Source organism: Coffea arabica, chromosome 2e (assembly GCF_036785885.1).
Source record: "Coffea arabica cultivar ET-39 chromosome 2e, Coffea Arabica ET-39 HiFi, whole genome shotgun sequence".
Taxonomy (NCBI): Eukaryota; Viridiplantae; Streptophyta; class Magnoliopsida; order Gentianales; family Rubiaceae; genus Coffea; species Coffea arabica.
Window position 1 is genome coordinate 33,432,012 of NC_092313.1, and position 21,967 is coordinate 33,453,978.

Here is a 21,967-nt window from a genome sequence, read left to right on the forward strand (position 1 = left end):
TGTCAAAAAACCGGTCAATACTCGTTAAACTCGTCAAAATCAGTAAATCCGATCGAACTGGTGATTTCCGATTTTTCAATCTGCCAAGGATCAAACTCAAAACCTTTGCGATAGAAGGCCAACGAAGTAACCACTACACCATCACATCCTATTAGTCTTTTTGATAATACATTTATATAAAACAAATATCCATATTTCTTTTCTACATTTTCCCTAAAAATTTTATTCTTTCATGACTCATTCTTTCTAATCTTCAACTCTCTCTCTCCTCTTTTCTTTTGTCACCCCTTTTTTAAACAAACCTCTTTAGTTTTAATTTATTGATGTTTTCTTCCATCTTTTAATTTTGTTTTTGTCTATTAAATTGAAAAAAATTAAAAAAGAATTATTTTTCTTTAACCCTAAAGACTAATTATTAACCACTCACTTTCATCTCATTTTTTGTTTCTTATCGAGTTTGCATCTCTATTTTTAATTCTCCTGACTTCCTCCAAACTTCTTTTTTTTTTTTTAAGTTGCAATCTCTAAATCCAAAAACGTGAATTAAATTTAAACTCACAACGTCTAATTCCCATAGACGTGAATTTTGTATAATTTCAAAATATTGTGGTATTTTTGGGTTGATTTTAGATTTTTTGATAGATATAATTGAGATTGAGATAAAATTTATTTGTTTCAACTTATAATTTAAAAAATTTATTTTTGAAATTCCAAGTTCTTCAAAAATATATGTTTTAAAACTCGTGCTGTTAATTGAACCGATGAAATGTTCGGGTCAAGATTTAATCGGTCAAACTGATCAGTTGAATCCTGGTTCAATAAATTTTTTAAAAAATAATTTATATAAATATATATACACAAAATAAGATATGCAGTGAACTAATTTAAAACTTTACGTGATGAAAAGTTATTGGTTTTCTCTCCTGCCAAAGTATTTCTGGGAAACAACGGGGGAAAATAAGAGTCTAAGCAGCTTAAGGAGGATGAGAAAAAGTTCAGTGTTGTGAAATTCTCAATAAAAACGAACGAACTGAAAAAGAGAAACTGGAAACCTCAAAATGCCACCCAATGCTCCACCTTCGACTGCCATAGCCAAACCCCATAAACCCTACTTCTTCTACGGCCACCGGAAACCCAACCAAAACCGCCCCACCGTCCGCGGCGGCCTTTTCTCCAACCGCCAAATTATCAACCCCAATCGCAAAAACCATCCCCGACCTTCTTCTCAACCCGCATTTGACCTCTCAAAATGGGACCCGGACACCCTTCCAACTCGACCCAATTACCCAGAAAAGGACCCATCTGAGAAATTCTTCTCCGTGGCAAAGACTCTGTCCCCAATTGCTAGGTACATAGTTGATTCCTTTCGAAAACACCGCCACTGGGGCCCACCTGTTATGGCGGACCTCAATAAGCTCCGCCGTGTAACGCCGAAGCTGGTGGCGGAGGTTCTTAAAGTTCCTGATATTGATTCCCGACTCTCGTCTAAGTTCTTCCACTGGGCTGGTAAACCCTTCATTTCTTACAATCACTTTTGGTTTTCTGGGCACTCGCTTTCACCACTAATATTTTTAGTTCTATTTGTTTTGTTGGGTATGGAAATGCTTAACAATTCCATATGCTTTTATCAGCAAAATCATGAGAAATGTGAAATCATAATCTCTTACCTTTTCATTTATTTTTTTTTAAATGTGGGCCGATTTTAGATTGTCTTTCTAGTATCACGTGATGTTAATTTTTGTACATTTAATTGCTCTTTTGAGAAAATATGGTATGGCCCTTCAATTTTGTCTGTCTGCATATTAACGGTTAGTGAGGTAGTAAAGACATTTATTCCTTTGTTTCTACCCCTGCGTGGGACGTAAATTTGATAATCCTAGCTTAGCTAGTTTAGAAAAAAAAATGATATTGTTTGATTCTCTCTGTGTGCGTGGGTTTTTTTCTTTTGCCTTTTGTTCTTGGCTTTTTCAGTAAGTATGTTTTTAAGAAGTATCAGGTGAGACAAGTAGGTTTATTAGATAAACTCTATTGTTTGGTTATGTTTCTTATGCATGGAGTGTTTTTTCTACTTCAATAATTTAACAGTGTTTTCTCATGATGACGCATCTTTTTGAGTTCCTGTGGATTGGATTCATATGGAAATTGAGGAAAACATATGTGCACTTATTTGCATGCAACATCTACCAATTGATGAGTTTTTATGTTTTCAATATAAGTGCAGTACGTTATGGAATTTTTTCTAATATGTGCTATATGGTTTGAATGAAATGAACAGGTAAGCAAAAGGGTTATAGGCATGATTTTTCTTGTTACAATGCGTTTGCCTATAGCTTGAATAGGACAAACCAATTTCGAAGTGCTGATCAGGTGCCTGAACTAATGTGTATGCAAGGGAAGCCTCCTAGTGAGAAACAGTTTGAAATCCTGATAAGAATGCATTCTGATGCAGGTAGGGGACTTAGGGTATATTATGTGTACGAGAAGATGAAAAAGTTTGGCATTAAACCAAGAGTTTTTTTGTACAATAGAATAATGGATGCACTTGTTAAAACTGATCATTTGGATTTGGCTATGTCCGTGTACAAAGATTTCAAAGAAGATGGATTAGCAGAGGAGAGTATCACTTTCATGATTTTGATCAAGGGCTTGTGCAAGTCTGGTCAGATGCATGAAGTGCTTGAGCTTTTGGGTCATATGAGAGAGTTGTGCAAACCAGATGTATTTGCATACACAGCAATGGTGAAGGTATTAATTGGAGAGGGAAATTTAGATGGATGTTTGAGGATTTGGGAGGAAATGCGGAGGGATGAAGTTGAGCCAGATGTTATGGCATACGGAACTTTAGTGACAGGATTGTGCAAAAGAAGACAGATTGGGAAAGCTTATAAGTTCTTTAAGGAGATGAAAGAGAAGGGGTATCTGATAGATAGAGCTATATATGGGTCATTGATTGAAGCATATGTGGCAAAGGGTAAGGTTGGTTCAGCTTGTGATTTGCTGAAGGATTTAGTCGAATCCGGATATAGGGCTGATTTGGCTATCTATAACTCTCTTATTGAGGGATTGTGTGGTGCAGAACGGGTTGATAGAGCTTATAAGCTTTTCCAAGTTATGATTGTAGAGGATGTGCAGCCAGACTTTTCCACTGTGAGACCACTATTGGTATCTCTTGCGGAGTTGGAAAGAATGGATGACTTTTGCAAAATGCTCAAGGAAATGAAGAATTTGGGTTTTTCTGTTATTGATGATTTATCGAAGCTGTTTGAATTTATGGTTGTCAAGGATGATAAAATAAAACTGGCTTTAGAATTGTTTGAATATTTGAAAATGAAGGACTATTGCAGCGTTTCAATATATAATATTGTTATGGAGACTTTGAACAGGATTGGGGAGGTAAGAAAGGCATTAGTAGTCTTGGATGAATTAAAAAGCTCAAATTTTGAACCTGATTCAGTAACTTACAGCATTGCTATCCAGTGTTTTGCTGAAGTTGGAGATGTACATGAAGCATGTACATGCTATAACAAGATAAAAGAGATATCCAAGTTACCTTCTCTCGCTGCATATCAATCTCTTGCAAAAGGGCTCTGTGCAACTGGGGAGATTGATGCAGCCATGATGCTAATTCGTGACTGCTTAGGCAGTGTTGCAAGTGGACCCTTGGAATTCAAGTATACATTAACAATTATTCATCTTTGCAAGTCAAAAGATCCCAAAAAGGTAGTTGGAGTAGTAGATGAAATGGTGGAACAGGGTTGTCTTCCGGATAATGTCATATATTCTGCAGTTATATGCGGAATGTGCAAGTATGGGACAATTGAAGAGGCAAGGAAAGTCTTTGTTGGTTTAAGAGAACGTCAGCTTCTAAGTGAAGCTGATGTGATTGTTTATGATGAGTTGCTTATTGACCACATGAAAAAGAAGACAGCAGACTTGGTGTTATCTGGCTTGAAGTTTTTTGGTCTGGAAAAGAAGTTAAAAGCAAGAGGCTCAACACTTCTGCCTGGCTGAGAATGTGAATTCAGGTATTAGATCATCAACATCTTTACTTTTAGACATTTTAATACACGTTACTATGTGCGTGTTGTAAGTGTGCTATTACCTGATAATTTATGTGGACTATTCTTAATGTGTGCCTGATCTCCTGAACTTTTGATCATTATTAGATACTTTATGGAAGAATACAGCAAATTTTGACATATTCTGTGCAGAGAAAAGCTACAATCAAGAGAGTTGACCATTGGGCTATGTTGAGAATTTTAAATCAGGTACTTACACTAGAACCTGCTTCAACTTACTTGCTAGTTTGTATAGCCTATTCTCAATTTAGATAGTTTATTTCTGTTCTTAGTTTAACATATTAGCCTTGATGTCACGGAAAGATGAATGCTAAAACATAAGGTGTGATAAGTACACACAAGTTTGTTTATGTTCAGGGAACAACAACAATCCCTGCATGGTTCCCAAGGTTATTCAAAATTTCAGCTACTAAACATTCGCAACTTAGGATTCTGCCTGCAGCAAAAATCTTGACCATCTTGTTTTCTTGTGCTCTGAAATGTCTCATCCCAGGAATGGCAGATTATAAAACATGGAAGGCTTAGAGGCATTTTTCTATTGGCTAATTTCATTTTGATTATTGGTTTTTAAGGTTACGAGTGGGCAATGGCTAAATCCTCTCCTGTGTATGATTTGGGGGCTACGAACAAGCTTATTGAGCTGTGCATTTAGACACTATTTTAACTTGATATTTGTCCAAATTAGTGAATGTGGGAGTGCATTTGGTGTTTCATTGTAATTTCAAATTTGAATTTTGTGTTGATTTCGCTTCTTTCCACTTCTGTGATTAGTGGCACTTGTTATAACTTTTGTCTATTGGAATAAAATGTAGTAGTGTTTCTGTTTTTACTTTTTTTTTGTAACTTTTCCTTTTGTTTTTTGGTTTTAATATGCTGAACGATTTTCTAAAATTTCCAGTGCCGTATTAGCTCGTATTGCAGTTAGATCACCCAATAGCTTCTTGCAACAGTCATCTGACATACTTGTTTGATGCTATTCCTGGTACACCCTTACTGAGAGAATTCTCAACATTTGTACTTACTACTGGAACTAATCTAAGAAAGAGAGCGGGGAAGCAAATGTAAGTTGTACAGCTATTTGTTTCTTTGGGACTGGGGGTTCTTGGGGCAAAGTTTTGTAGCCTTGTTTGCTGCTCATAGTTGTTACAACCAATCTCTTGGTTCTTGCTGAAGCTTACTGTTTTGTTACTGGAATTAGACTTGCCTTCCACTTTTTCTTTACAGGTTGATACTTCAACATCTTACTAGAAACAGTATAGACATTAACTTGTGGCTCAGAGTACTTTAGATTGTTATCAAGCTGCTAAAATTTGGTAAAGTTAAGCAGTTAAAAAGCTGTCCTGTTTGGAAGGTTCAGGTCTGATACGGCTTGTGAATCCTGTGGCAGAAAGAGACCTAAATTTCCTCTGAACAATTGAGACTGGTCTGCAGTATGCGAAACATGTCCTTGTGAGTGAAGTTGGGTCAAGTGGACAAGGTAATTACCTGCTATTGATCATTTACCATCTTCATTGTTGTTACAACCTATCTCTTGGTTCTGGCTGAAGCTTACTGTTTTGTTGCTGAAATTAAACTTGCCTACCACTTTTTCTTCACTGGTTGATAATTCAACATCTTACTTTAGTTTGTTATCAAGCTGTGAAAATTTGGTAAAGTTTAGCAGTTAAAATGCTGTCCTGTTGGGATGGTTCAGGTCTGATATGGCTTGTGAATCCTGTGGTAGAAAGAGACCTAAAATTTCTCTGAACAATTGAGACTGGTCTGCAGTATGTGAAACATGTCCTTACGAGTGAAGTTGGTCAAGTGAACAAGGTAATTACCTGATATCGATCATTTACCATCTTCGTTGTCTTTAAGGTAGTTCCGAGGCTGAGTTCTATGAATTGCAGTGTTTCACCTTTGAAGAAAATCATTGTCTAGCCTGAGTTTGAAGTTCGTCTAGAGCTGGCTTAATGGTCAATGACTTCCCCTTGCGATGCAATACCAGTAAAAGTCCTGACTCTATACCAAGCAAGCTCCAGTGTTGGATAAGTTAAAGTGGCATTCTGTCTTTGGTTTGTGCTATGGAGTAAAGCATGTTCAGGAACCTTAATCTACTGCCCTTCTGTCTGAGCGTAAAATTTGGATTAAGTATAAAAAAGTTAGCCAATATCTGTGGATGTTGCAAATTTGGATGTCGATCCAGGTGGCAAAATATTTGAAGTTGGTAGCAATTGCGTGATCTGAGAAGGGTCTTGTTAGACACGAATGATCTTCCTGGCTTTGGTAGTTACACACATTTCTGAATTTGTAAGCTGTACTGATGTTTTCAATTTCTATGGCCCCTTGACTTATATTTCATTTTTATTTTATGTGGGATTGGCTTGGGGCGATCGGGTTTTTTGGGGGAAAGAAAATGGAATAGTCAATCTACATGCGTTCTTTAAATGGATCATGTCTTGGGGCAAGTACTGGTGTACTGCAATTATTTCCTCTTCGTAAATTTGTTAGAGCTTTGTATGCTGAGCTGTTTATCTCTTAGGTTGGTGGCAAGAAATTGGACATCCCTATTTGGCATTCATTGTTCTTTTGTCGAACTTTTCTTCCCTTCAGATATGTTATATTGCATTCGCTTTTGTGGATTATAAATTAGATATCACCCTAGGTTTCTTTCATTTTGCTGAAAGTTTATTTTCTCCAGTCTTAACTATGTCAGGAGTCTGAAGTCCCACATCGATCATTGTGGTTTTGCTCTTGGGATGTGATGATATTCCCTTAAAAATAAAAATATCAAAAGGTAAGGAGTCTGTATGTCTGGATTGGTTTTGTCTTTTGACCCTAATCAAATTGGTTGACTTATTTAGGGAAGAAAAACTTGGAGCAAAATTCCTAGAACTCATGTAGAATACTAGTACGATATGAAACAATTTATCGTGGGATCGACAAAATTCAAAACATCTTATAAGCATGTATCGATCATACAAGTCATTCCATTCCAACGGTCCAAAGTGGCAACGACGTGAACCTCATGCCAAAAATAACTCTTCTAATTTTCCTGATTTTTCTTGTCTTATGCACTTTTTATTTCAATAAAACCAACATATACATTACAAATGAATAATTTTCATCTTGCCAATTGTTGCATTCATTTATAGATGCGAAGTGGGAGCCTCAAACAACAAACCAACAAGCCTGATTAAGCTCCATCAGAGAACTATTGATGAATAGTTTCTTCATATTGTGTTGCTTTTTCAAAGCAGTTACCTATTGCAGCCTTTCAAAAATTATTGAAGGTAAGCACCCAATGGATGGTTCGTAAATATTGTCTCAATAAGTAAATGCATTTTCTTGCAACCAATAAACCACCACCGCTTCAATAGCTTCATCATTTATCAAACAGTTAGATGACTAGTTAATTGCATACCAGCAAACAGACCAAACTGCAACTCCATCAATAATTCACCAAGGCCAATAGCTAAACTTTTCTGAAATGCCTTTCTGGCACAAGGATCAATATTTTTTTAATAAAACATTCTGATTTGAATACAAATTTTTTTTTTTTATCAATTTCAGTAGTTGTAGCCTTTTCTATTATACTTTTTTTTTTTGTAATTTTCAATAATTTATTTTGGATTTTTCTTAATCAATATGACATAATATAGTGAATTTAAAATCATCAATTTAACCTTTTGTTTTCTCATTAACTGTTTATAACCTTTTGTCTTCTTATTAATCGTAATTTTCTTCTAAACCAATATGTATATAAAATATACTTAACTTTAATTATCACTAGTAACAATATAATAATTGGAGATAATTTTAACACATACAATAATTCGAGATGAGAAAAATGATTAGTGAATATAGTTGTAAATGGACAGTTTTTAATTTTAATTACTAACATTTTTAAGATGTAATTTATTGAAACTTTTTATTTTTTTATTACTGTCATGATTGAAATGCAATAACTCTAATTAAAAGACATGAAAGTAATTTAGGCTTAACAAAATCTAAGATCAAAATACACTTACACTCTTACACTTCCTAATGTCAAGACTCATCATACTTATTATATAGTAATGATGAGAAATGAAAAAGAAGGATGAGGAAATTAGATGAAAGAAAGCAATACAGTGGCCAGCAGCTTTTTTTTTTTTTTTGGCTTTTTATCCTCATAAAATGCCAGCGGTCAGCTCAACATTTGTCAGTGAAATGGGTAAAGAATCTGAATAAAGGGGATGGGCTTTTAAGAAACGAGTAGTCTGTAGAAGTTTAACTCATAATACTAATTACACTAGTTCCAGATTATATACCGACATCCAAATACCATTCCTTTTAAAAGGTGATCCATCTCAAAACTTTTTGGACCCCTGAAACTTACACATGCAAGTCAGTCAGTATCTTTCAGTTTGGATTAGCAACTAAACTTGCCAGAATGATTCAAAAGGCTCGTATTAAAGAGATGAGTGATCTTTTTGGCTGAAAAAAAAGGTGTTGGATGAACAAACGGTGCAATTTTAAATAGTTTGGTGACTTTTTTGACCATTTACTCGATTCTTAATATTCAAAATCAGGGTCTCTCAGCAAAATTAATAACATTCTACCACCGTCTACAGCAGAGGAGCAATTAAAACATTTTCAAGCTAGTATTTAAACCTTTGACTACCCTTTTTTTATTTCTTTTGTTTCCTTTCTGCACATTACTCACCTTTATGTTATGAAATTGAAAACACATGTATAGAATGTCAAAAATGCTGGCTGCTCATAACGCTAACAGAACCTGAATGTTAACTAACAATCTTATTACATAATGCTAACATATTCTAAAAGAAATAGACAACTTAAAATCTTTTTATAAACTGGTGGCATATTTTAGAAGGAATGTGTAGGAGCTCAAGCTTTGCTACACCTCCAGAAGTAGCTTTCAGAAGTCACAGATGTAAATCTCTGTAATAGTGACTGTTTCCTGTATGAGTATGACCATCTAGTAAATTCGGAAGATCTTTTTCCTTGAATTTGTTTCTCACATCAGCAATCCTCTACCAGTTCAAAAGAACACTACTTGGAAGATGCTTCAACTTCTCTTTTTGGCCTGTTACGTTTACGTGGAACTGCTGGTTTTTCCTCTGAGGTGCGGTCGCCATCCTCCTCTCCTGCCTCCAATATTTCCTGATTAACAGCAAGCTGGTTCATGGAACAACATCAATTGATTACATACTTTGAGTTGGCCATGGTAAAAAGATATTCTTCATATGATTCTGCCCTTTATTTGATGAAAACTGGAAGAACGATGGGTGTGTTTGGATAGAAGATTATATACATACATATATATAATCTTAGTAAATATATGTCATAAAGATACAAGAACATTTGGACACATAAATAGTGCCAGAAGCTCAAGAAAAAAGAGGTGGAAGAAATATATTTTCCCAGCATATGATGTTAACACAGATTATGTTAATTTTGGTTAATTCCTCTTAATTAAAACATTCCCTAAATTTCTTCAACATTCAAGCTAGAACAATCACCATTGATGTTCCCATTCCATGCTCCATGTAAAATGCTTAGAAAAAAGAAACCTAATTCTAACAGACACGTACAAATACTTTTGGTGACAAAACATTCAGCGAATGTGGTACGTTTTAGATTAGAACACCTTAGTTCCATAAACACTAAAAATCATTCCTTCAACAAACAAGTTACTCCACATAAAAACCATTGTAAAGACTTGGATCCATCACACTGCACAAGCCAAATAGCACTTTTCAGATTATTGAATCAGCTCATGCTAACTTGATTGTTTCTGAACATTACTGTTTTCAAGTAGTGTTTCAGGTTATCACTACTTTAAGTAGATAACTTGGTCTACATTCCAGATTGGAGACCCGAAAGTTGGTGAAACTTATATTGCGGCTTGGTATTATGGAATTAACAAAGTGCCTTCAGGAAGCCACATGCCTCTGGATATGTTCACTACTGAACAACATTGTCAATATTTTGTTATTCTTATGCGGAAAAATAGAAACAGTGTGCCTTCAGGCAGTAGCAGTAAGCAGCTGACAGAGTTTAGCCAATTCTCACAGATTACGTTCTTCTAAATATGTGATACTACTATACCCGACAGAGCGATGAGTAAGATCACATTCTTTAGCCTAGCTAAGCTTAGATTGGATTACCAATACCACTACAAACTATGAAGATAAAGAAGCAACATGATTCTAATACAACACACGCATATGGAAAAGACAACGACATACCTGGGATGAGATGGACAAATTTTTTTTCTTCTTTTTTTTTGGTACTTGTTTTTCCCCTTCTCTGTCGATATCTTACTATGCAGTATGCACCAAGACCAAGAAACACTTTATCACCTTTGAAGGACAAAGGCATTGGACATTTTGCAAGGACACTAGTTACCAACTTATTTTTTGTTTGTTAATAATTTCTGACATAAAATCCTTGTTACAACAAAGAAGTTATTAATTATAGCAAATTTTGTGTACAAGTTTTCCTTGCTGTCAGGTACAGATATTTCTCTAATATCCATTTAGGCAGAAATGCTTTGTTCATTAGTAGTTTGTAGCAGTGTTAGAATTCTGTTTTACCTTTTACTTATGATTTTGTTCTTTTTTTTTTCAATATTTCTTCTTTGCCAGTATACTCCTAATTATCAAGCCCCAAACTTTTGTTCTCCTCCCTACTTCTATTATAGTAAGAGGACACAGCTTTTACAAACTAAGGTAGCTAAAAAATTGTGTCATTTAAGTTTTAACTGTTTCCGCATTTGCATAATTATATAGAAATATTCAACATTGCTACAGGCAGAAATTCCAACAATTCTGCGATTAACTCTACCTTATAAGGTAAAATAAACTCAGAAAAGTTACCACTCATCAAACTCAACCAAACCAACAAAAAGTGAAAATGAAAATCCAAATTAGAAAACAAAGATGCAAATAAACCCACAACTTTAATTTTAAAATCAATTCAAAAATTGAATACAATCAGACATAAACATCAGCAGAATTTAGCAAAAAAGCCCCATCAATGGATGAAGGAATGAGCCAATGACGCTTTACCTCTTCAAGGAATTTCTGGTCAAGCTCATCAGTAATTCTCATGGCAGTGAAGATGGTGACAGCAACAAGAGAAATTGGGAAAATAAAGGCAAAAATGTAGCTGGAGCTGCTGGGACCTCCCCCCTTTGTTACCACTGACAAGCCTCTGCTGCTTTTCTTGTTGCCATGGATAAAGGGTAAGGTTGATGGGGACGAGAATGGTTTGTAAGTCTGAGTGAGGTGAAGAGTGGACGCACAAGAGGTAGACGAAGAAGAAGAAAGGTAGTTGGAGATAAATGTTAGACTGGCCATGGGTGGCTTTTCTTGTTTTGGTTTGTGTGGTTGTTATTATCGTTAAAAGAAAGTTACATTTGATGGTCTTTGGTACTTCTACTCGGTTTTTAGGATTTTTCCTAAGTTGGATTCAATAGATACCTATTGGTACTGTTGGTATCGGTATCTTATAATCATACATAATTACTATATTTGTTGTCCTCTTTATAAGATATAAACTATAAACTGTAAACGAGTTTAATCAAGTCAAAAATTTTAGTGTTTAAATTTGTCAATTTATTTAGCAAAAATTTTGTTCAAACTTTACTTATTTTTTTATTAAGTCAAACTCCTATGAATTTTTTATCGAATTGAATTCGAGTAGCTTTGAATTTGTTATATGTAAATTTCAAATTTTATGCTAATCGAACTGAAATTGAAAGTTTAATTAAAACATATTCTCCTTTATTACTTGGCGAATCAAATTTGAACAAATTCTAATTGAGCTAAACTCAAGTAAAGAATCTTCCAAAGACTTAACCCTTGAAATCCACAATTCATTTTGAAGGGTTCATTCTCGTAACTGTTTCTGTAAGTGGTTCCATAGGATCCCTTGAGTGGTTCTAGCGCAAATAATTGTGAAAGGCTCGATCTCATTGCGACCCATTCCCCCTACTATCTTCTCCATTGCAAAAGTGGTAGTCCTTATTGAGCAAAAGGCTACATTAGAGCTCGTGGCATAGGTTATTATAGAGCATAAGTTTGCGAGAGAGGATAAATCCACAAGCTTTTGTCGCACCTTGTCCATGACATTAACAAATGAATATTGTAAACTAACGGGTTTAAAATTTAAGATTAATGCTAATGACGTAAATTTTATATATTGTAAACTAACGTGAGCAAAATTTTAAATGCACACGTGTCATATATTTAACGGTGATTGTGTATATATCGACAGTATATCGAAAATTAATCCTATTGTTATATGAACTTTCAGGACAAAGACTTTATATTAACAGATATTGATATATGATACATGGATTAAACCCCTCCCAACAAATTTCATGCGCATCACAATCACAATTCGTGCAGACTTTTTCCTTTGCTTCTTCTCGACTCTATTGAGTTTGGAAATTCAATAAATACCCCCTTCCATCACCTAAAAGCTTAGAAATAAACAATTTGACTTCGGAAAAAGCCGGAGGAGAAGTAGTTGACACGTTTTTTAACACAAAACTGGTCATTTTCTTTTCATGAAAGGCACTAGAATATTTGCTTATTGCATAATCAACAAACACCAGCAAATACATACTGTACGCATCTCTGGATAACCTCTTGTGCCATGCTGTCCCAAGATTGAAATGCAACACAGAGCCAACTGAAAGAATAAACTCCAATGGCACTATACAAATCAAATTCTCTGAAAGTACACCAAGTTAAAATGATACTGCCAGTCAATCCCTATAATTCTTCTGTACATATATGACCAGTCAATCTTAATATCGTAAACCCCAAAAAGGGCCAGTAAGACAACCCCCCCCCCTCGTACATTTCCCCTCCCCCAAAAAACAAACAAAAAAAAAATTGCCCCTCTCAGTAAAAAGTTATACACCTCCGCTTGGGTAATGATCGGGAAAAAGCCAAACAACCGAACCAAGAACTAGTACCGACTGCAAATATGCTTGCTGAGATCTTTCCTTCTTTAACAAATAGAGAGGGCAACCTCCAGCCAAATTTGTTTATGGGAAGAAAGAAGCAGCAATCCTGCAGGAAGTAATATCATGCTTCGTTCATTAGGTCATTATCTATAACTGGAGGAGATAGTGGCGGTATAGCTGCTTCATGATATGCCGCAGCTGCAGTGTCAAAGATTCTTCTGGCTGTTGCCTGAGAATCATGATTTTTACCAATCTTTCTGGAAGGAAGTGATTGGGATGAAACAGCCCTTGTCGAATTGCTCTTCTCAATGGATGCTAAGAATTTGTCCTTTGAGAGAGAAGCTTGGGCAGATGTTATGACAGTGCTAAATACACCTGCCTCCCGCAGTCCTTGGATAACGACCTGAAAGAAAGCACATACAGAACAATAAATTTGGAACTACAAAATAGATAAGGTTACAATTCAAATGCTCACTTAAAATCAGCATCTTGAAAGCAAAAATTCTTCAGCACTTAAATTTTCTCCATCAAAAGCATCTCCAGAATTAAAACATTATTACAAATCAGGCTATCTACTTTCGTTTGCTTAAAGTTGTGCTATAAAGACATATGTTGGGCTAAAGTATCAAGAATCCAAAGCTGAGTCTATTAACTGGGCAGAACCAAAATCCTCTCAACTTGAGTTTGTCGGAGAACATGGATGCTAAAACTTGATAACTCTAGATACAGTAAACTCAAATTCTCCTTCCTACATCAAAAAGTCTTTCAAGTGAGCTACACATTTCACCCGTTCAGCTTTCTATTAAAACAAAAGTATCAAGAGCGAGTAACTTTATATCTAAAGTTGTATTTTATGTTTAGGACTCTCACTCCAATAGTCTGTGCATATATGATCCTTCTTCCTTTATACAGGAGGTAAACGTATGCGACAACATTCTCTTACATTTCTCCATCAGTGGTTTACATGGATTTTCCATTTGAAAGAAATTAAAAATATGGGCATGGACAGTGAAGTAACGGCAAGACTACCATATACCCCAAACTCCTAGTCTCCAAATAAAGGCCAGCTGATAAAAGTAAAACTAGAGGACCCTTCAATCCTTTTCATTCAACGAGTCTTGGAAATTTTAAAACTAGAAGCCACAATGTCCAAGCTTACCATTGGTGCATATATGCGTGTCAAAATGCCTTTCCTCAATAGCTTCAGATTCAGGGTTCTGTCACTCCACACAACATGTTCACGGTACCTGACAAAGTGAGACCATTCAATCTCAAAAGGTATTACTTCCATTGGGAACCCAAGTACTTTTCAAGAATGTTTTAGACATAATACACATTTAAAATCTCCTGCTCATCAGAAAATGCAATATTATCTTAACAAGTTACACACGAAATAGAAATTTAAATATTACCAAGTTAGCATCTCCTCTTCTGTGGCCGTAGAGGCAATTATAAATGCCTGCATGGTAACAACATATATCTTAAATCACCAAGCTTAAGGATAAATATGCGAGTACACATCAATGAATTTCTACTATTAATACTAAACCATGTTTGTCACCTAAATCAAACTAGTCGACAAAACAAAGTCCTTGACAACATGAGGTTTTGAACAATCTTTACAAAGTAATTGTACTTAAAATTTGGGTATCAACTATCTGCATTCCTTCAAATATAACATTTTCTCTCCACAAAATAGACAAAAATAACAATAGCTCAATGAGTTTAACAGTCAGAATACAAGAAATTGAGGCAAATGTAAGAAAATATCGAAGAAGGTGGAAAATGACACGAGTACCATATTGATATAATACAGACTAGCACTTTCAGCATTATACTTGAACAAATAACCCCCCCTTCCCTCCCCCAACAAAAAAACAAAAACAAAAAGGCACATACATCTCTGTTTTACATCTGATAGGCACAGGCATATGGCAATCAAAATTGCTACTGTTTCCAGAAGTCACAGTAAAGTAAATTGACAGCACAGCCAAAATAGCTATAGGAAAGTAAATTGATGGCACGGCCACAAGCTGGTTGGATAACTATTGCCATTATGGAACGCTAAGAATAAATCTAAAAGATCAGCTCCACCCAAGAAGTTATATCTAAAATGATCTAACCATGGTGATTCATAGGGTCTAAAGATGGTTCAAATATCGTGGGAACTGTACTTTATGTTTTAGCAGTTTCTAGAATTTTAGGTCTTAAGCAGTACTTTTGGTCTTTCACTTGCAGGAAATCTCCAGCAATTCTGTGGTCAAGTCTTTTGTTGTTACTTTCGTGCTAGGTAACTAATTGGAGTCATAGCTGTTAAGAAAAGCTCTATATGTAGTTAGTTTTCCTATTAAGAATAGGACATACGAGTTTTACATCTTTTAGGAAAGTTTATATAAATACTTATATTCCTATGTTATTCGAGGAAGCTACTGATGAATAAAGAATAGTAAACTACTAGTCACTGAACATAAAAACATAGGCTAGAGTAATACATTTTCCCAAGATAGACAAGACAAAGAAAGGTGCCAATGTCAAAACTCTATGGATCTTATAAGATGACAATACAGACTTTGCAAAGTTTAACATCCAGAATGCTATTAGCCTGGAGAACAATGTATCCTGATTTCTCTTTCTTGGCCATCACAATTAGTTGTTTAACACAGCATTACTACCCATTTTATAATTAACCAGGTCGAACTAAGCTCATTTAAATACATTTCTTGTGGAAGTATGAAAAAGGAAGAAAATAATGATTAAAATGAAACAAAGCAAGACAATTGAGATCGCAATATCTACAAAAAAGGACAAAAGGGAATAGAAAAAATCTGAGGACTCTTAAACCAAACTTGAGCAACAAAAATTGCACAACTAAGAAAATGGTTTGGTTTAGACAAGAAACTAATGCAGAACATCATCCAAATGACATCCGAAACCATAAATGTATCAAATGAAACAGCTCCAGTAAACCATATGCAGACATTTTGTCTAGCAGTAAATAACAATTTGTCCCACAAAGCATGACAAAGTATTGATAGTGCAAAAGGACAAAAAATCTAGTTGAGAACTGAACTCAACAAGTCCTTATAAAAATTCATTTTACTGCACTCTTCATTCCAGAATATTGTGAAAAGTTTTTATCAAGAAGTTTCTACAGGTTTTCCCATCTTGAAGAGTGGTAAATTATTATTATTTTTACACAAATCAAATAAAAAAAAGATGGCAAATGACACAGCACATGAAAAAATAAACCTGTTATAACCATGTAACCACAAAAAAATGCAATTACTTGACTTTCTTAAGATACTAAAAATTTCCTCAAGGATCTCATAATTTCAGTTATGTTTGCTCTGCTTATTTCCTTATTAGACAAAACTGTAATACCTCAATTCACCATCCTACCAACATGGTTTATTCAAGTAACAAAGGCACAGAGCATCTTAAGATGACAAATGAACAGATCAAAAGTGAAGTAAACTAAAATGAAGTGATCTTACAGATCTATCAAATTCTAACATAAAGCATCGCTTGACATCCTCCTTCGTTGGTTTACAACCACATCGATCTCGCCTAGAAGTTAAGTCTGAGAACTTGGCATATGTGTAGTGCAAAACAGCAGCTTCTTCCAATTTGATCTCACTGTCAAATGTCACACAATTGGACATGTTTAGAAAGACCACATACAGTGCACCTAACTACATTAGAACATCTTGGGAGGAAATGGAAGTTCTGAACCAAGATAACCAAATGTGCAGTTAGAGCAGTAGCATACTTGGGAGTTTTCATATAATTGTGCCATCTATGAGCACCGTTGGGACGAAGATGATCTTGGATTCGAGCAGCAGATTTCCCATTGCCATACGTCAAAAAGTAATTTGGATTTCCACGGGTCGCCTCTTTATACATGCCAAAATATGTATCTTTTGTCAGGTGATCATAGTTCTTCTTGAACATAGATACCTATTTCAAAGAGTATTCAAGGTATCAAAGAAAAAAACAAATATGGCCCAGATACATCTTTGAATCAAGTAGGTGAAGTTGCATAAAAAAGACATTATTCAACCACTAGATCTCAATCTCCTCCCATGTTAAATTTCCATCCAAACTAGGAATTTCATATTGAGATGAGACCTAATAAATTTGTAAAAGACCTAAGCAGCTACTGTGGTCAGCAGAAATTTAAAATGCAGAATATTGTCTCAATACATATACATCTATAAATAAGATTTAAATTTTTTTTTATTGTTTCTTGACCTTTTCTGGAGCAGTTATCTCTTGTCTAAACATAATAACTTTATAAACTAATAATAAAGTAATTTATTGGAAAGTAATTTATAATAAATTTATAAACTAACAATAAAAGATATACCAAGAGCATATTTCCAAAGAAACTTAGAGCACCTCGAATTAGTTTATAGCTTAGAAAAGTCAGAATCACATGATTTTAAGCAAATGAGAACAGGCAATTCTAGCAGAAGTGTGTTTCCTGATCAGGTAAAATATGCAACTGACTGAAAATGTGAGTTACCAGGTAAAAAATAATGGCCATCAGCTCACAAAGTATAAAATAAAACTGCAATCATTACCTCAGTGAACGGTTCCTTGATGTCATCCCTTTCAACACTGCTTTCCTGAAAAATAAATAAAACAGCTCATTTTCATGCTCGATCAAATCAATGGCTAATGCCGCCATCATGATACCGAGTAACAAACTAATTCTATGATCACTTGTGGTGGATAAAATGAAATAATAACTCAGAATTAAAAAACCATAGGTTCATATATTGAATAACTTACATAGTTTGGAAATATCACCATGTCAACATTCCCAGGTACATCAAGTAGCAACCGCCTCAAAGAATACTCCCGACCACCAGCTGGATGCAACAATTCATCAGTGTCTAGATGAATTATCCAATCCATGCCAGCATCCTAGAAATTTATGACAGAATCCATTGTTAGTAATCAAAAGAATTAACTGCACCCAATGGGCTATGCGATTTAAAACCTGACACATTAATCCTCCTAAATTAGAATATTGGACAGCCAGTGTTACCAAGGGTGGCTGGTAAACCAGATAAAATAAGTGTACCAGACTCACCTTGTACTTGCGCAATTTATGGGTATATAACAAAATCATGTGCTTTATACACGTCTTTCTGATATGCATGTAAAATCAGCAATACATTTTAGTTAATTCAAATTCTACATTCATCTATAGCATGCAAAAGCGGCAGAAGTATTGTGCAATTTCAAGTCCTAAAATGAAGTCCAAGTGATTTAGCAGAATATCTGATTTCATCCCTTCTTAATCTGCCTCATTAAATTCAAAAAGAGATTTAGAAACCTAATGAACAGGGATTGCAAAGCAAACTATTAGCTGACTGAAAGACGTGCTAATTCAATTGAAACACTTGACCTGATGGAGTAATCTCATGAATCTTGAGAAATGCAGGAATATATGCAATCTATAGTTATTTATGCATTATCTTTCCCTTAAACATAATAGGAAGCTACATTCATGTACAAGAAAGCATACCCTGGCTATGACAATTGCCATCTCCATGTTAAGAGATTGTTTAACAAACAGCTCGTAATTGCATGGCTTGTAAAAGAAACTGGAGAGCCACGTTTCATTCCAGATCCGGCTGAAGCATCAGATGAAAAAGGAATGAGACCAGGGGAACTAAAGTAGCTCATGTATATATGCATACACCATCCGATGCAATCTGACAAGATTAGATGTCTATGTTCCGTAATGTCTACATTTCCTTGTTTTTCTATTTACTTAAAGACAATTATCTGATTGCAGAAACAAAAATTGAAAATCAGCAGCACGAAATGATACTAAAAGATGAATGGAAGCTGAACAAAAAAATCATGTGCTACTTGCTCTCCATATTATTTTAGCATCCTTTTGTGTTAGCAAAGAAAAAATCAGCGATAGTTCAAAAAAATTCCAATGAAGCCTCAAATTCAACATCTTAGGTCTTTGAAATAGATGAAAGACACGACTAACCTCCTAGCTTGTTGCTCTTCAAGCTCTTTAGTTCTGTATATTACTTTTACTCCCTGTATAAGATGCAAAGCATGTCATAACATAGAACAAATATCCTAGTACTGAACAATAAGGTTATCCTACTGAAGCACAAAGTCTACAAATATGACATTTTAGACAGATTCAGAGGGTCTTATCCTGACAGCCAAGGATTGTAGAAAAAGGACATAGAGAAGCTGATACGAGAATTTTGTTAGGATACATCAGTTTGGAAGGCCAGAAATGAATTGACAAAACACTGCCAGAATAACAGTTTAAAGCACCTATGAAAACCAAAGAGTGAAGCTGAGAAGCTGTCTTGAACAAAAGCTCGCACAGCATTTCTATTACAATTTTCAAGGCTTTTATTTTTCAGTATTTGGCATTCTAGAATCAAACACAGATGATTTGGCATTGGCTACTAGAATAACAAGCGAGCAAGAATTCCCTTTATGAGGACAGTCCCAAGTTTCTATATTTCAAGAATGTAAATTTCAAAGAACAAGGTGACTGAAATGTCCAAACACAGTTTAATAACCCTGGGGCCATGGCCACCCCTTGAAGTATCACGTCTTCAACTAAGCAAGCAAGCATAAAAACGCCAATACTTGTTCACAATTCATCAAATTTAATGTTAGTCATCTTGTCCAGTCATTTCTTCCTCTCTTTAGTTTATTTTATTTTTCTCTAATGCACGTATTTCATGGTCAGTTTTTTCCCCTTTTTGGGAGGGTGGGGAGGGGGGAGGGGAAGAGGGGGTGATAACTAGTGGAGAGTGTGACATGGCTGAACAAAAACATGGAGGGTTAAGAAAACAACCTGTTGCCACCTAAAAGCAAAAAATGCAACCACACATTAGAGGTAGCACAAACTCACAGGAATTGATTCAAGGACTTTTGATACATCAGGAGAAGCTGCCTTCCCCTCCACAAATAGAAAAAAAGTAGTAACACCAATAACTTTATGGTAGAACATCCATGGCAGAATCTGCTCCAAGCCAGCAGACGTGCTAGTTGTAATGCATATCTGCACATAGCAATGCAAAACAACTTAAGAACTCAAACATTGCTTTGCATCATTCAACATTGATTAAGTTCCAAAAATCGACATCAGATTTTAAGATTTAAGAATGTATAGAAGACTTCAGAACAAGAAATGCACAAATATAAAATGCAATTTAACAACACATAGATCCAACTAATGAAATACATTGATCCAGAAAGACAAAGCACTAATATTGCATGAAGACAGCCAAAAGGCTTCTTATATTTTCCATTATAATGAGTGAACAAACTTATCTCCACTAATTATCTCCCACCTCTAATCACACTTCAAATTGTTTAAATAATTTGTCTCATCGTTTCCTCTAAGCTTGCAAGATTATGTGGGAAAAGAAATAGATACAAGGAAAGAAGAAAAAGGATAAACTAAAGAGAAAAAGAAAAATCTTTCCAAACTTAACTAATCATTTATTACTCCTAGCTCTAACACTCTAAACACCAAGGTCAACCAAGAACACCAACCTCAGTGCTTTCTAAGAGTTTTGCCAGCTGTGGATTATGGAGTTTTAGAGGAAGTTAAAATATTAGATAAATAGTACTATGCTAGAAATTTGACTGCATATAAAGTAAAGTTCACATGGATCTTGGTCTTGATGTTGTCCTACTGCATAGCTTTTCCTCTCCTCCTTACATGCCTGTTCTCCTAAGGTGTTGCAGAGAGGCCAGGATCAAAGTCCGCCATCTCCACTTTCATCAAAAAAGTATCAGCTTTACATATATCAGCTATTTAATGAGCAAGAAATAAAAATGATCGTTCAAGAAAACAAGAAATGGCATCAATAATGACACTAAACTATCCAAAAATACCTTTGGATTAACAAAAAAAAGAAAGGAAAAAAGGAAGTGAATTTTAACATATTATTTTACTTCTATAATAACAAACAGGATTCTTAAACAGTAGTACATTACTATCATTCAACATCAAAATCACCTGAAATTGAAAAAATAAACAAAACCCATTTGAAATCAGCCAAGATCATAAAACCCCACTGACAGATCGAAAAAAAAAATTAGAAAAGGAGTCCACCTTGGGTTTAAGATCTGCTTGAAAATTGAACTTCCAGTCTCTGTAATAAGGAAAGGACGCCGTGTTAGCATGTCCCAAAAGCGAGGAACAATCTGATGACTGAGAAGAGTGGGCCCCCACAGTGGCCAACGGCGAGCTGTCCATGCCGGGGAACTTGTGGGACTCTTCCGGCGACCACCTCGAGATGGGATCGTCTACTCCACCACCTCGCCATTGGAGGACGAAGGCAAAAAAGGCAAGCGTGAGGGGTAGAACGGTCAAAAGGAGGAGGAGCTTGGAGGTGAAGGAGTGGAGGGAGGTGGCGGAAGAGGCGGAGGACGGTAGCTGGGGTCTGAGAGAGGTGTAAAGACCCGCCATTGGAGAGAAGAAATGGGAGACTTCGGTTTTGTAGCATTGTGGTGAAAAAATATACATATATGTACACGTACGTTATATGGATTGGATTCATTTAGTACGATGTCGCTTTTCTTTATTGTCTTTTTGCAATTTGAGAGAAATTGGACTAAACCCCTCAGAGTTATAGAATGTTGGACCGTTCTAAATATTTAGTGCCATCAATGATTAATGGAGATAATACTTTGTAACTAATCATTTAAGGCAACAAATTTATATCGTGTTTAATGTTTCAATTGCCTTTTGTTTCCCTAAAATCTGGAGAAAAATGTGACTGTAGCCCCCAATGTTTAGCAATTGTACACTTTTAGTTTCTAAAGTTTTAGTAAAAGCAAATATGATACGTATGTTTAGTATCTGTGCTATATATTTTAGTCCATAAAATTTCGATAAGAGTGTATCCAA

At 35.3% G+C, this 21,967-nt stretch overlaps 2 protein-coding genes across 13 annotated transcripts; one reads left to right on the plus strand and one right to left on the minus strand.

The window, feature by feature from the left end:
- The first annotated feature begins 894 nt into the window (after positions 1-894).
- On the plus strand, positions 895-6,635 carry LOC113732446 (pentatricopeptide repeat-containing protein At4g20740). 12 transcript variants are annotated; one of them, XM_072080418.1, is made up of 6 exons: positions 895-1,506; positions 2,276-4,025; positions 4,167-4,268; positions 5,437-5,556; positions 5,773-5,891; positions 5,969-6,635. In XM_072080418.1, exons 1-2 carry the CDS (start codon positions 1,059-1,061, stop codon positions 4,009-4,011), a joined length of 2,184 nt encoding a protein of 727 aa, XP_071936519.1. In that variant the 5' UTR covers positions 895-1,058; the 3' UTR covers positions 4,012-4,025; positions 4,167-4,268; positions 5,437-5,556; positions 5,773-5,891; positions 5,969-6,635. The 12 variants fall into 12 exon arrangements, with proteins under 12 accessions (XP_071936519.1, XP_071936521.1, XP_071936523.1 ...); XM_072080420.1 differs by having other exon boundaries at positions 5,431-5,891; XM_072080422.1 differs by lacking the exon at positions 5,773-5,891 and having other exon boundaries at positions 5,431-5,556; positions 5,941-6,635.
- Positions 6,636-12,768: 6,133 nt separating this feature from the next.
- On the minus strand, positions 12,769-21,574 carry LOC113732448 (glycosyltransferase-like KOBITO 1). The gene is made up of 11 exons (XM_027258207.2): positions 21,170-21,574; positions 19,958-20,107; positions 19,064-19,116; positions 18,584-18,692; positions 17,842-17,976; positions 17,631-17,675; positions 16,817-17,004; positions 16,542-16,683; positions 14,460-14,506; positions 14,207-14,294; positions 12,769-13,450 (listed from the first exon to the last, which is right to left on the minus strand). The coding sequence occupies exons 1-11, from the start codon at positions 21,524-21,526 to the stop codon at positions 13,169-13,171; spliced, it is 1,596 nt and encodes a 531-aa protein (XP_027114008.1). The 5' UTR covers positions 21,527-21,574; the 3' UTR covers positions 12,769-13,168.
- Positions 21,575-21,967: the final 393 nt, after the last annotated feature.

What these genes read in the sequence shown, in the direction of transcription:
- LOC113732446 (XM_072080420.1), top strand. Translation starts at nt 1,059, where the DNA reads ATGCCACCCAATGCTCCACCTTCGACTGCCATAGCCAAACCCCATAAA. An exon ending in TAAGTTCTTCCACTGGGCTG is followed by an intron (nt 1,507 to 2,275) that starts GTAAACCCTTCA and finishes TGAAATGAACAG; the next exon opens with GTAAGCAAAAGGGTTATAGG.
- LOC113732448 (XM_027258207.2), bottom strand. Translation starts at nt 21,526, where the DNA reads ATGGCGGGTCTTTACACCTCTCTCAGACCCCAGCTACCGTCCTCCGCC. An exon ending in AAGTCCTTGAATCAATTCCT is followed by an intron (nt 19,117 to 19,957) that starts GTGAGTTTGTGC and finishes CATCTTATACAG; the next exon opens with GGAGTAAAAGTAATATACAG. An exon ending in TGTTAGAATTTGATAGATCT is followed by an intron (nt 14,507 to 16,541) that starts GTAAGATCACTT and finishes GTTACCATGCAG; the next exon opens with GCATTTATAATTGCCTCTAC.